The 12,773-nt window shown below is 37.2% G+C and overlaps 1 protein-coding gene across 17 annotated transcripts in view; it reads left to right on the forward strand.

Moving 5' to 3' along the window:
* Window positions 1–12,496, forward strand: part of LOC126361668 (sodium/potassium-transporting ATPase subunit alpha) — a 631,467-nt gene extending 618,971 nt beyond the window's left edge. For all 17 annotated transcript variants that reach the window (XM_050007807.1, XM_050007814.1, XM_050007821.1 and 14 more), the window contains 3 exons: window positions 4,847–4,977; window positions 7,827–7,928; window positions 11,015–12,496. In XM_050007807.1, coding sequence (XP_049863764.1) covers window positions 4,847–4,977; window positions 7,827–7,928; window positions 11,015–11,135 — 354 coding nt within the window. In that variant the 3' untranslated portion in view covers window positions 11,136–12,496. The remainder of the gene's footprint in view (window positions 1–4,846; window positions 4,978–7,826; window positions 7,929–11,014) is intronic.
* The last annotated feature ends 277 nt before the right edge of the window (window positions 12,497–12,773 follow it).

Genomic DNA, 12,773 nt, shown 5'->3' on the forward strand with positions numbered 1-12,773 from the left:
CTCAGTGTTAACTGTTGCACCCCATGATAGTCAGTTGATGAGTAGAAGTCCTTCTTTGAAAAAGGATCTGTGTATCAATTTTCTGGCCTCCAGGGCAGTTGACTTGTTTTTGGATGAGGGGAGCCAAGACGTTGTCACTCAGTGGTCATCCATTCGGTGGCACAGTCAAAGTGGGGAAACCACATTTCATCACATGCCGCAATCTGAGTAGTGAAATCCATTCCTTGCTCTGTGTATCTTTAACAGATTGGTCAGGCAAACTTCCATCTTCTGAATCTGAAAGATGCTTGGGCACCCATGGTTTACTAACTTCACCATAACAAAGCTTCTTGTGGATTATGTATGGCACAGTTCCTTAGTTTACTGATAGTTCAGTGGCAGGATCACTTATGGTCCAATGATTCAGCTTTGTAAACTTTTCAACAGCTGAAATTGTGGCACCACTGGTGAGAACATGGACTTGCCCATACTGTGGCGTGTCCTTGATGTTTACACATTCTGCCTCATAACACTGGCACCACCAAAATATTGTTCACCATATGAGACTCTGCTGTCCATACACCTCTTTCATCCCTCGATATATTTGTGAAGCATGCTTCCCTTCTCTATGAATAAACTGGATAACCGCTCTTAGTGCTGGTCAGCAGGAATCCATCTTCCAACAAACTGCAGAAACAACTCTCCAGAAATGAGGCAATTGCTGTGAAGCCATTAACTCTTCTTGTGCAACTGGAAATACCACCATTTCATCCCTCAGAAACACATTTATCCACCGGGGCTAAGTACAGCACTGCTACAGCAAAGGTCTCCTTTTCAGTTGGGTATTGGTTTTCCATAGTAATTTTTTTGTACTTACCTCAAATGTAGAGTTAATCAACTAAATGATGAAGTGTAGGTCAAAATTGTTCTCAGAATAATTGCAATATATAAAATAAAGATGGTGGCAAGATCGGCTCTTTAGTTTCAGTATTGTACTTAATAACTGAAGTAATAGTTGTTTCTGTAAGTTAGCTTTATACCTGGTTTGCTTCACATAGTATGGTTAGATCACATCAATTTACAAAAATAATGAAAGCAAGAAGCATGTAATTGCCACACCTTTGTTGCCTAATTATCTCAGCACTCATTTTGTTAATGGGCAATCCAGCAGGATGCTCTTACTTCAAAAGTTGGATTTCATAAATTTTGCTATTTTGTGAAAGCTGTGAAAGAAACTGTGAAAGCTAATCAATAGAGCTCTATGTTTATATTTCCAAGAAAAGGCTGACATGCCTCTGCCATTCATGTACGATGTTCATCATAATAATAATATTGTGGTAAGTGTAGTGAAAACCTGTATTAACAAACCTTTAAAAAAATTCTCCTTTCTAATGAGTGCTTCATTCTGTTCTGGTAAAACTACATACATTGTCACTAAAAACTACCGTATTTACTCGAATCTAAGCCGCACAATTTTCCGGTTTTTGTAATCTAAACAACCGCCTGCAGCTTGGAGTAGAGTGCAAAGTAACCAGAAGTTCTGAAAACTGTTGGTAGGTGCTGCCACAACTAACTTCTGCTGTCGAATATGTGTACCGCTGTAGAGGCATGCTTTTCAGGGACGAAGATAAATACTGGCGCCAAAACCTCTGCGTCAGTAAATAAAAGAAAATGTAGAAGAATGTAAGCATTATGACATGTATTCTTTTGTGTTTGCTGCTATCTCATTTAAATCCTGCCTGCCTAATAAACTACGAAACTAGAGTGAGACAACAGCAAACGCGGAAGAATATACTTGTCATGTCATGATTATATTCGTATTATTCTTATGCTGAATAGTAATACAGTCAGAAATGAAGCACAGCAACTGACTAGATTTTTAAATCTAAGATGACTCTTAATTTCTGTGCAGAATGTAGTGCACTAAAGAGGTGTCTGCAAAGATTTTCAAACGGAGAAAAATTTTCGCTTAACTCTCGTTCAGAACATCATCTATCATACACAGTCTATTATTTGGTTCGTGTTGATCATTATCAAAGAAAGCAGCAGTGTAAGTAACAACAAATAGCAGTCTCTCTTTTTTTTAAATTATTATTGAAAGCAGCGGCGGCACGCACAAAAGCAAGCCTTGCCACGAGCAGCAACAGGTCGTAAACACTCATTATCAGAATGCGACGAACAATGCACGGCACAGTACAATAATGCAATTTTAGCTCAGAGTGATGTAAACACCTATAACAAAGAGAACGGCACTTATCAGATCAAACCAAAATAAACAATTGATTCAAACCAGACGAAGCACGTGAAAAGGAAGGGTACTCATATAAATACAGATGAAGCACGGAGCGCCTGACACATAGCAAAGGCTACTTGGTAAAGCTTAACAGTTAAGATTATGACTCGAACCAACCTACTATAGCTGTATCTTCATCCATTCGAACTAAATTTTGCCTCATGTTACAATGGACCAACTTTGTTTTTATTTGGAGGTGCGGTCTAAAACTTTTCTCTCCCCTTGAATTTAGAGTCTCAAGTTTCAGGTGCGGCTTAGATTCTGGAAATTTTTTTCCTTGATTTTGAGTCTAATTTTTCAGGTGCGGCTTAGATTCGAGTGCGGCTTAGATTCGAGTAAATACGGTAGTTAATGAACACAAGTTTAAGAAAAAGTTTTGTTATAAGGAATAAATGTGAAACAGTTGACACAAACTGAAACATATTTTGTCATATTTTCTAAAATATCCACAAGTGAATTCTACTCATGTACATGTTAATATTATTGAACACTACTGTGGAAATTGATTACATATAATAAGACCTAGATGTAATGTGACTTATTTAGTTCTGTGATCAAAATACTGCACTGAAACACATAAAAAAGTTATGTGCAGTTTGACAATTGATATTCCAGGGTAGAACCAATGAAAAAAATTGGCAATAAACTATGACGTATATTCAGTGTATTGATGCATACACACATGAAACAGCACCAAAAACTTCATTAGCCATCAAGCTGTCCTCTTCCTTCCAGTAAAAATACATGCGCACACTATCTCTCCCTCCCTCCCTCCCTCCCTCCCTTCCTCCCTCCCTCCCCCTCCCCCTCTGTGCCTAAAATAGTGCAAGAATTGTTACGAGTATCAGCCAGCTACACTGCTCCTTTGAATGGTGTTTATTTTATAAATCAACAATGAGCCCATTTTGGCATATTGCCATCATCATGTGCTCTTGCATGCAATATTGTTGCTGCCATGTCCTGTCTTCTTATAATTATTAGTTTCTCCTTGGATGAATGTTGGAGACATATGTGTCTCATTCTCAGTCAGAAATCAGAACTTTGTAGACTGAAATTCTAGAGAAATAATAAACTTTTACATATGAGTGTTTTTGAATTGCTAGACAGGAGAATTGTACAACCTTGTGAGCTTATTGGGGATTGTATACTAATCTGGTGTTCATAGGTGTAAGATCTGTAGTACTTTGTCTTTGGAAGCTAGTGCCAGATAGGGAACATGTGCTAAACGGCTTCCCACCTTGTACTGCATTGGACTTGCAAGTTTGTGCTGTTAGTACATTTTTTATACTCACTAATATTGTTTCCTTAATTCATTCAAACATCTGTAGTACTTTAAAGAGAGTCCTATGCATATAAATCAGTTGAATCTGAGATTAAAAAATTATAATTTTCTTCCAGATTCTGAAAGAAAGTTTAACTTTACCTATATTGCCACAATATTTAAAGGGGCATCTACCAGTCACCAGAACTTAAAAAAAAAAGTCTCTTGAGACACAAAGTGACCAGTATATGACTAATGGATTAAGAACATATGCAAAATAAAGAAAATGCAGCCACTCAACTATAATGACTAATGTGTGGTGGATAGAAACACGCAACAGAAAAAAGTATTTAGCCTAGCTTTTGAACTCTCTGTCTACCAGTAGTAGAAGAGAGAGAGCAAAAGCGCACAGCCGTGCCTGCCTGCATTGTGTGCGTGAATGTGTGTATTTTCTCTAGAGGAAGAGCAAGAGCTCGAAAGCAAGCATAAATAAGATTTTCTGTTGCGTATTTCTGTGTGCCAGACATCAGTCAGCTATACGTTAGTGGTTGCTTTCCCTTTATTTTATGTCTTATTCCATCAAGGATTCTCCATTAGGTTAATCTCCATTAGGTTAAGAACATAAATTGTTAATTGTGCTTTCTGCAATATTTTTGGAATTGTTGGAGTCATAAATAACACTTTAAACTTACGTTAAAGACTGAGTCCCAAACACACCTAACTACAAAGATAATAGCTTGTGTGAGCTGTAGACCAAATGCTGGGATGGCTAATACCATCCACGCCTTTACTTAGAGTCAATGTCTTGTGATTTATTTGTGCGTGGCCTGAGCCATATCCTGTAGTTAAGTTTCGTGCTTCTGGTTTGATAGCCTTACCTACAGCATTGTATTCTGGTACTTCTTAAGCTGAATAATAATTTGTAGTTAAAACCACAAATGATTATGATGAATTATGTCATTTAAGATGTCCTTAGATTCATTGAGCAGTACACTGTCAAGGTTTCCACCAATAAGCATATTACTTAAGCAGTATTCATGTAACATGTAACTAATTTTTGATGTTTTGTCTTGTAAAGTATCTGTTTTTGTGTCGTAAATCTATGCCTAGTGCCAGTCTGACAGTGTTTCATTTGCTGTTATATATTGCTGTTGTCCTGTGATGAACCTTTGAAACTAAATGAGGAAGGATGGTAGGTACATACTGCTTTAGTTAAAAGTGGGTTGTATATTAGTTTTAATTTAAGATACATACTCAGAACTGATAATGGGTTCTATTAGAACAATGATATTTGTAATGACTTATATTTACAGACCTATCAGGACAGAAAGAAACTGGAATACACCTGTCACACTGCATTTTTCGTAACAATTGTGATTGTGCAGTGGGCTGATTTGATCATCTGCAAGACTCGTCGCAACTCTATTATTCACCAGGGAATGAGGTGTGTACAACTATTTTCCCTTTCATTATTTACAGAATTATTTCTGCTATTTGTGCATGATGTCCTTCACAGTTTTCAGCGTATGTATTATTGATCAAGTATTTATATATTAAACATTGACAATTTCTATAGTGTAAGATTAAAAATATGAAAATATGTGGAGTAATCATATCGGACATGATGGAACGGTGGTTGAAACCCTCGATAAATACAATTCACACATGAGAGGAATGAGATTGAAATTGCCTTCCATGCATGTTGATTTAGGTTTTCAAAAATATATATATAAAGTCCATGTTTTTATATGAAAATATGCAGATCAAAGAAACAAGATCAACAGCAGCATACACTTAAAATATTTTGATGCTTAAAACTGAAAGCCCTGCAGTATCACCAGGACAAAAAAGGAAGGAGGGGCAGGGGGGGGGGGGGGGGGGGAGAGAGAGAGAGAGAGAGAGAGAGAGAGAGAGAGAGAGAGAGAGATAGAGAGAAGAAATTGACGAACATTGCTACTTGTTATATGCAGATGTGATAATTGCTACAGAAATATTTCCATTCTTGGAAGTATTCTGAACTTGAACTTACTTCAAAGTGGAACAAACACTTCATTAAATATTGAATGTGGTACATAGTATTTGATAATAAGTTGGTCACTGTAGACCAAATAATTTTGAAGTATGCAAAATAACAAATATGAAATGAACTCTATTGACAGTAGCTTGCAGGAACAGATTGAACATAATGAAAGTAGTTAGGTCTTCAGAGGAGGACTGTTTTCTGGGACTGGAGAGAGAATAGAAGTAAGAAATGACTAATAAGTCATAACAAATGAATGATAAATCACTGAAATGGCTGAAAAACCAAAAGTCATGACTCTTTTTGTCATTTTTCATTCTCTGTTTGTAAGTTTCATTACTGTTGAAGTGTCTGGCTAATTTAGAAATTGGAGATGGTATCTTACTGTGCATGTTACTATGAGCAAAAAATTGTCACCAAAACTTCAGATATGTACTAGCAAAATATGAAGAAAACCTTACGCCATCTGATATGGTGTACCTAGTAGGCTCATAATTGTGGTAGAGTGCTGAATAGAGCACTTCTTTTTTTTGAAATTTGTTTATTTCATATTTACACAGTAGGACACTCATCTAGGAGAACTAACAGGTAAGTAGCAAATGCTGCAATTATTCCCTAAGCCTTCTTGAAAGTGATATAAGGTTATATATTGGATAATTTAAGGTAAAACCATCATTGGTGTAACATTAAACTGGGACAGGTGATGAGGAAAATTTAACAGCTGAACCTCGTTATGTAGAAACCACTGTGCCAAAAGCAAAGTGCAGTTCTACATTCTGGCCGTGATAGACCAAATGGGACCAACTGACCACCTTGTCATCCTCTGCCATTGGCTCCACTGGACTGTGGTAAGGAGGAGTGTGGCATTACACATCACTGTCCTGGCTATTGTCAGCTTTTCTGACCTTGGAGCTGCTACTTCTCATTCAAGTAGCTCCTCAGTTGACTTCATGAGACTGACTGCACCTGTACCAGACCTCCTACCTAGGAAAAATGTTTCACGGTACTGGGAACTGAACGTGGGTCCTCCTCATAGAAGCCATACACACTGATCACTGAGCTGCGGAGGTGGATGCTTTGTCAAAAAGTGAGAAACAGTAAGGGTGAACACACAAAGCTGTCAGTTGTGGATTAATTCAATATATTACAATTAATTGTAATTGTGGGGCTTGGTGTAAAAATCAGTTGTTAGTTTTGGTCAAAAATGAGTTAAGAGTATGCTTAGTGTACAATAGTTGATTCTGCATTTTTGGGTACAAGAACAAAACTTTCGTTGATGTATACAGCCCCTTGCAAACATACTCAGGAGGTTTTTTACTTACCTCGATCTAGCATCAAAACTGATGTGCACCTAGAAGCAGAGCAATGACCATATAAAGTGGTCACTAGTGGCAGACCATACGGTAGCAATGAGAACTCTGTATTGGGTGAGTATGTATTAGATACCTAAGTGATACACTGTATACTATCAGTGACCTGTGCTGTATTGCTAAGTAACATTTTACATACATGCTGATTTTAATATTGTGTACTGTATCTGCATTGGTTTTGTTTATTTTTATTTTATTCTATTTTCGATTTAAATAATCTCAGATCAGAATTTATGTGATATAGTCCAAATTTAGATATTTGGTGCAAGTACCAGATGAGTCAAATTTATTTTTATAAGTTTTGCCTTCAGGCATGTGGTTTCATCTCTCAATAATATTCTTGTATTAAATATTTTACAGCCCCGATGTTCAGTGGAAACATAAAGATTTGTTCATTATAGATTTTTATAAGCCAGGGTATAATAAAAAAATTTAAAAAAAGTGTTAGTAGGTCTCACACTCTGAAGGTTCTGTACAAACTGGATTATTTACAGTGTATGGGTAGTTCACCTATAGGTTTGGCGAGTGTCAGAATAGGTGACAAATAAATAGCTGTATCTTTTGATTGCATTGACTCAGAATCTTAAATTATTTGCACTGCCAAGGGAATAAAGACCTTAGTACTTGACATAAATTTCAGCTTGTCACCAGTACTTGTTCCTAGGGAAACGGGGTCTTGACAGACAAACAGACTGACAAAAACTGAACCTATAAAGACTTCTATTATTATCAGTTGATGTACGGAATCCTAGAAAGTAGAAGTTTGGCTTTTCAAATCAGCTGGGAGATAATGGAAATATAATAAAGTGCAGCAAATAAATATGCTGACTTTGCAATAAAAATTTAGTCTCTCCTCAATCTCTTATGTACACTTGGATGCTAAAAAGGTTGTTATATTTACAGGAACTGGGCTCTGAACTTCGGTCTTGTTTTTGAGACTGCTCTGGCTGCCTTCTTATCATATTGTCCAGGCATGGACAAAGGCCTGCGGATGTATCCTCTGAAGTAAGTTGATATCTCATCAGATGTTTAGCTATTTTCTAGGCAAATAAACAATAGTTGTTTCCACCAGTGTGTGTGTGTGTGTGTGTGTGTGTGTGTGTGTGTGTGTGTGTGTTTGTTTGGAATGTAACTGGTATCGTTGGGTTATGGTGTGGGGTTGCACTCCATAGATAATCTGGGACTCCATTGTGTGTGTGTGTGTGTGTGTGTGTGTGTGTGTGTGTGTGTGTGTGTGTGTGTGTGTGTGTGTGTCAACTTTACGTACGAATAATTTGCAGTCACCATTCTTGAAGTTAATTGATTGAGTGATCCTGCTGTGCAGAGCCACAAAACTGCGCTTTGTGACTTCTTCTTGTGCAATTGGAATGAGTGCTGGAAGAGCAGGGATCTATTTATGCTACTGAAAGAACGTAATCAGATTGGGGATAACTCTTCTGTATTATAACTGCAGTTACAGTTTTACAGTTTTGTTTGCTGGAAGTTTCTTTTAACTTGTAGCCTACAACAGATCGTAGCATGTATGTTTAATGCTTTGGCATCAGAGACAGAATGACACTTCTCAATTCTTCTTCATTTGCATTGGGATGCCTGCCCACACCATCTTCTTTGTGACTTAAAAGGCTCTGCCAAGCCACAATGCCAAAGGATAAGTGGGGCTCCACAGCAGGTGGAGGTATGCACTCTGCCATTGCACTATGTCAATGTCCTGCGCTGACAGTTTTTGTACCCCATCTGCACATACGTTAAACCAAGGTGTACACAGTGAGCTGTTCCATACTTAAAAGCTACCGGAACACAGTTTTACATTTCCAGGTACATCATCAGATGCCATGGACTTGTTGTTCTCGAGCTTCAGCACATCTGAGCAGTTAGTGGTGGAACATGTTATTCCCTATGACCAACTTGTTACAGCATAGTTTGCCCCTGTTGATAAGGAAGGAATGACAACAGCTGAAATGCAGTAATGCACAGGGGAGAAAAGAATGTGGTAAATGGAGAAGTATGAAGTGAATTGTGATTCTTGACAGTTGGTGGGGGACAGTCACTATAGTACTTTCAAATATTTCTGTATTTGAGACAAAAGGGGCCATAAGTTTAATTTATGCAGTTATAACTTGAGATCACATATGGGTAATAATCACACACTGCTTTGTTTGTGGAAGAAGGGCAGCAGACCTGCTGCAAGCCATGGCTGTTTTAGGCAGTATTGAAACGGATGTGTCCAATTATCATTACTTAAATATGTCATTGGCTGGAGCAAGACTGCACTCTTCCATAAATGAAGCAGTGTGGTGGTATTATAAATATGGTATCAAGTCAAAATTGTGGGAATGAGACTTGCACCTCTTCACCTCTCGTAGGCAAATATTTGAGGATGTTGTCTCACCAGAGAGAACAGGTTAATCACAAAGATACTTTACACTTATTTCCACCTTTTCTGAGAAATTCACCTTAGCTCGTCATCTGTCTTTCTCATCTTCCTGTTTATACCATCATACATTGCTTCCTGTTTTCATGATTTGACAAATTTATTTTATGTTAACTTCCTGGCGAGATGCCCTTCCTGTTGCCACAGTCATTGTTAACCCAAGGGAGGTGAGTTGTGAGTGGAACCTGTTGTGTGAATCGTGTAAGCTTTGTTCTGCATATTATTGTATATTAGCTGTTTGTGTATCATATTCTTGGAGGCAGCTGTTTGGGATCATCCCATCATTATGCCTAAACTAGAGCAGAAAATTGCCTGAAGACCTTACTCAGGCTGGCAGCCAGTCTACCATGCCAACAATTATTAATGTATTACATGAGTTCACTCAGGGCCTGGCTCAGTTCCCTGTCTCTCAAAATAACGTACTGCACTTTAGCTCATCATTGCTGTAAAGCTTATTACTCTTTAAAATTCTAAATATTTATCCATGTGACAGCTGCTCACTTTGGCTGGAAACAAATATAGGTCAACAGACAAAGGAAAATGGAAATGAAGCTTAAGAAATTATTGGCATTAAGTAGCAAAAATATACACACAACTAGCATTGTGCACACATGCACAAACATTTTTATATGCTCTTATTGAACTCGTCCATTGCCTGCAAGTTAATTAATGGCAGTTGTCTCACTTCCAAACTATTTCCAGAATGTCATGTGGACAATATTTCAGGGTGTGAAGACATGATGATCACTTTGTGCTGTAAATGTATTGTAAAGTGACTGCCTAAAACTTTTTCGTAAACAATGTCCCATATTACTGTCAGGCATCTGCAATGCAGCTACCCATACTGTCAGTGTTTAAGTGGTGTGAGGTTAGACCTGTTGAAATTCCATAGGATGATATATGTTTTTCAGTGTTTGTATTTTATTTATCTCTCATTTTGTGGTAGGTACGGTAATTGCACATAACATTATTTTGTGAGAATATGTGAAAAGCAAGGTAGTCAAGCTGCACACAGGCTTTTGCAACAGATGTGATATATAAAAACACAACAAAAAATAGATCTTAAAGTTTTGGAAAAAACTGTGCAAATTATTCAAATTAAACCTCACCCTTTAGTAGCATTTTTAAATTCCTTCTTCAGAGAGGAGAAATGAGGTGGTTGAGGAAGATTTTTTGCAAAGAAGTCCACAAGATCAGTATCATAATTAGATCCTGTTTTACACATTTTGTAGGTACTGTGTATTGTTATTAGATTGTAATTGGTGGTAAAAGGGTTAACTATTCATATGAACATGCTCTGGAAATGAAATCTGCTGTCATAAGGGTGTTAGCTGCAGAAAGACTTTCACTAAAGAAGGTATTAGGTTGTTAATGGGTAGCATGTGTTAGAATGTTTTCCTAAATGGTGCCTCACACAATTTTGTGTTTGATTCTATACGTATATGTATAATATGTAACATGATGCTTTAAATCTTGTGTAAAACATTTAAAATATTAGTTTTATCATGCATATGACACAAATTTGTGGTTAAAAATATAAAAAGAAGGAAGTTCGTGTATTTATACCTGTGGTTAGAGTGTTTCAAACTAATATGGTGTAGCTTAGAGCTTCTCTTACCCTTATTCTTTTGTCTTTTCAATTTTTTTTTTTTTTTTACAGATTTGTGTGGTGGCTACCAGGACTGCCCTTCTCCCTAGCCATCTTCATTTACGATGAAGTGCGCCGTTTCTACCTACGCCGAAACCCAGGTGGTTGGCTGGAACAGGAAACATACTACTAGAGTGCTCCAGGCCTGGTGACAAGCAGTGCCAGCGTTAAGCCTGCCACGTTTTAGTAGGCACATCAGGAAGGAGGAAAGCGGTGTACCACAGAGTGTGTCATGCGTGTACTGTTCTGCTCTTACAGTGTCTGGATATTTAAACAGTTACAGAAAACAGAAGAATATTGATTGTTAAAAGTGCAAGATATATATATTATATATAATTCCACTGTTAAGTATTCTTCTACTACACTTTTAAACATTTTGTGTTCGCTGTCCGAGGGACACGGCTGGGCCGGTTAGCTCCCAGGAAGCCGTTCTTTTTTTACGTGCACTTTTGGAGCAGTCAATAGCAGTCTACCGAATTTGACAGGTTGCTGCAGTTGATATTTTGGTTTAGTGAAAATAGCTGTTATTGAAATGTGGAAAAGTGTGCACAAACTCAATGTTCTTTTATTGTACAGTGTATGTTGAGAATTACAATGGGAAAGTGAAAAAAGAGGGATCTGTTAAAGATGTGAAGTTTGATGAATTGCCTTGTTCTTCAGGAAAAGTGTCTTGTTTGATAGAACCAGCTAGTCTTTTTCAGACATGTTCAGCCTTTCTCTACCATTCAGCTTCTTGGGGAGGGCAGGTGATCTTTTATGACATTCCACACGTCTGAATAGTTGCCTTAAGTGGAAGCTGTGTTTTGGGTGAACGTATCATCTGTGTAGGAAGTGAGAAGTGTTAACAGAGCTTTGTTAAAATTTGATTTTTCCCCAGTCAAGCTTGCTGAGAATTTCCCCCCGAGTTGCATCAGAAAAAACTTTCAAGAGAGATTATAAAGCAGTGGTGTTAACTAGATATTTGAACTATCTCCATTGAAACATATAACAGTAATAAGTGCAGATTTTTCATATCCTTTATTTCTTTCCTTTTTTTTTTGGAGGAGATGAATGGTGTAAATAACACTTAAAACTAGATCCAGAGTATTAGTTAGCTAACAAGAAAAGAGGTGTAAAGGTTTCTGAGCTACATAGATGATTTAAAGGTAAACAGTTTAATGTCCATGCTTGAACCGAACTGGATACTTAGGTAATAGACATGCATTAGGTTTAGTGTTTCCTTGTCGTCATGATACATGGCTCATGTGGCCAGTAATGGATTGCAACACGCTGCTTTCTTCCCCGTGACAGCCTGAGAAGAGGGTGGAACGTTAATTTTCATTCACCTTGTTGTAAATATTTTAAATTTTCTCAGCTGCTTGAAATATTTTGTTTCTAATTTGTGTTAGCAAGGAAAACTTTCCGCCAGCTTCTTGCACAGGCTAGAGAACAAACTGTATAAACTGTGTCAATGTTTGGGTGTTAAATGAACAAATAAACAAACTTCTTAAAATATTCTCCTTTGAATATATTCATTATGTTGCTCTAGTAACAAAATAATAAAACTTCAGATATAATTCAATCATAATCCAAAATATTCTCACTCATTTTTGTTTGGTTTTATGAATCATGTTCTCTTTTATTCTTAGCATATTGTTGTTTGTTGCACAACAGTGCATTTGGTATGAAGCTTGGACATTGCATAGCACAAAAGTTTACAATGAGAGTTGGTAAATCAGTGAAAGTAGACAATAACATATTTCAAAAAGTGTTGAACATTAAGTTTAGTTGT

Source organism: Schistocerca gregaria, chromosome 1, assembly GCF_023897955.1.
Source record: "Schistocerca gregaria isolate iqSchGreg1 chromosome 1, iqSchGreg1.2, whole genome shotgun sequence".
Taxonomy (NCBI): domain Eukaryota; kingdom Metazoa; phylum Arthropoda; class Insecta; order Orthoptera; family Acrididae; genus Schistocerca; species Schistocerca gregaria.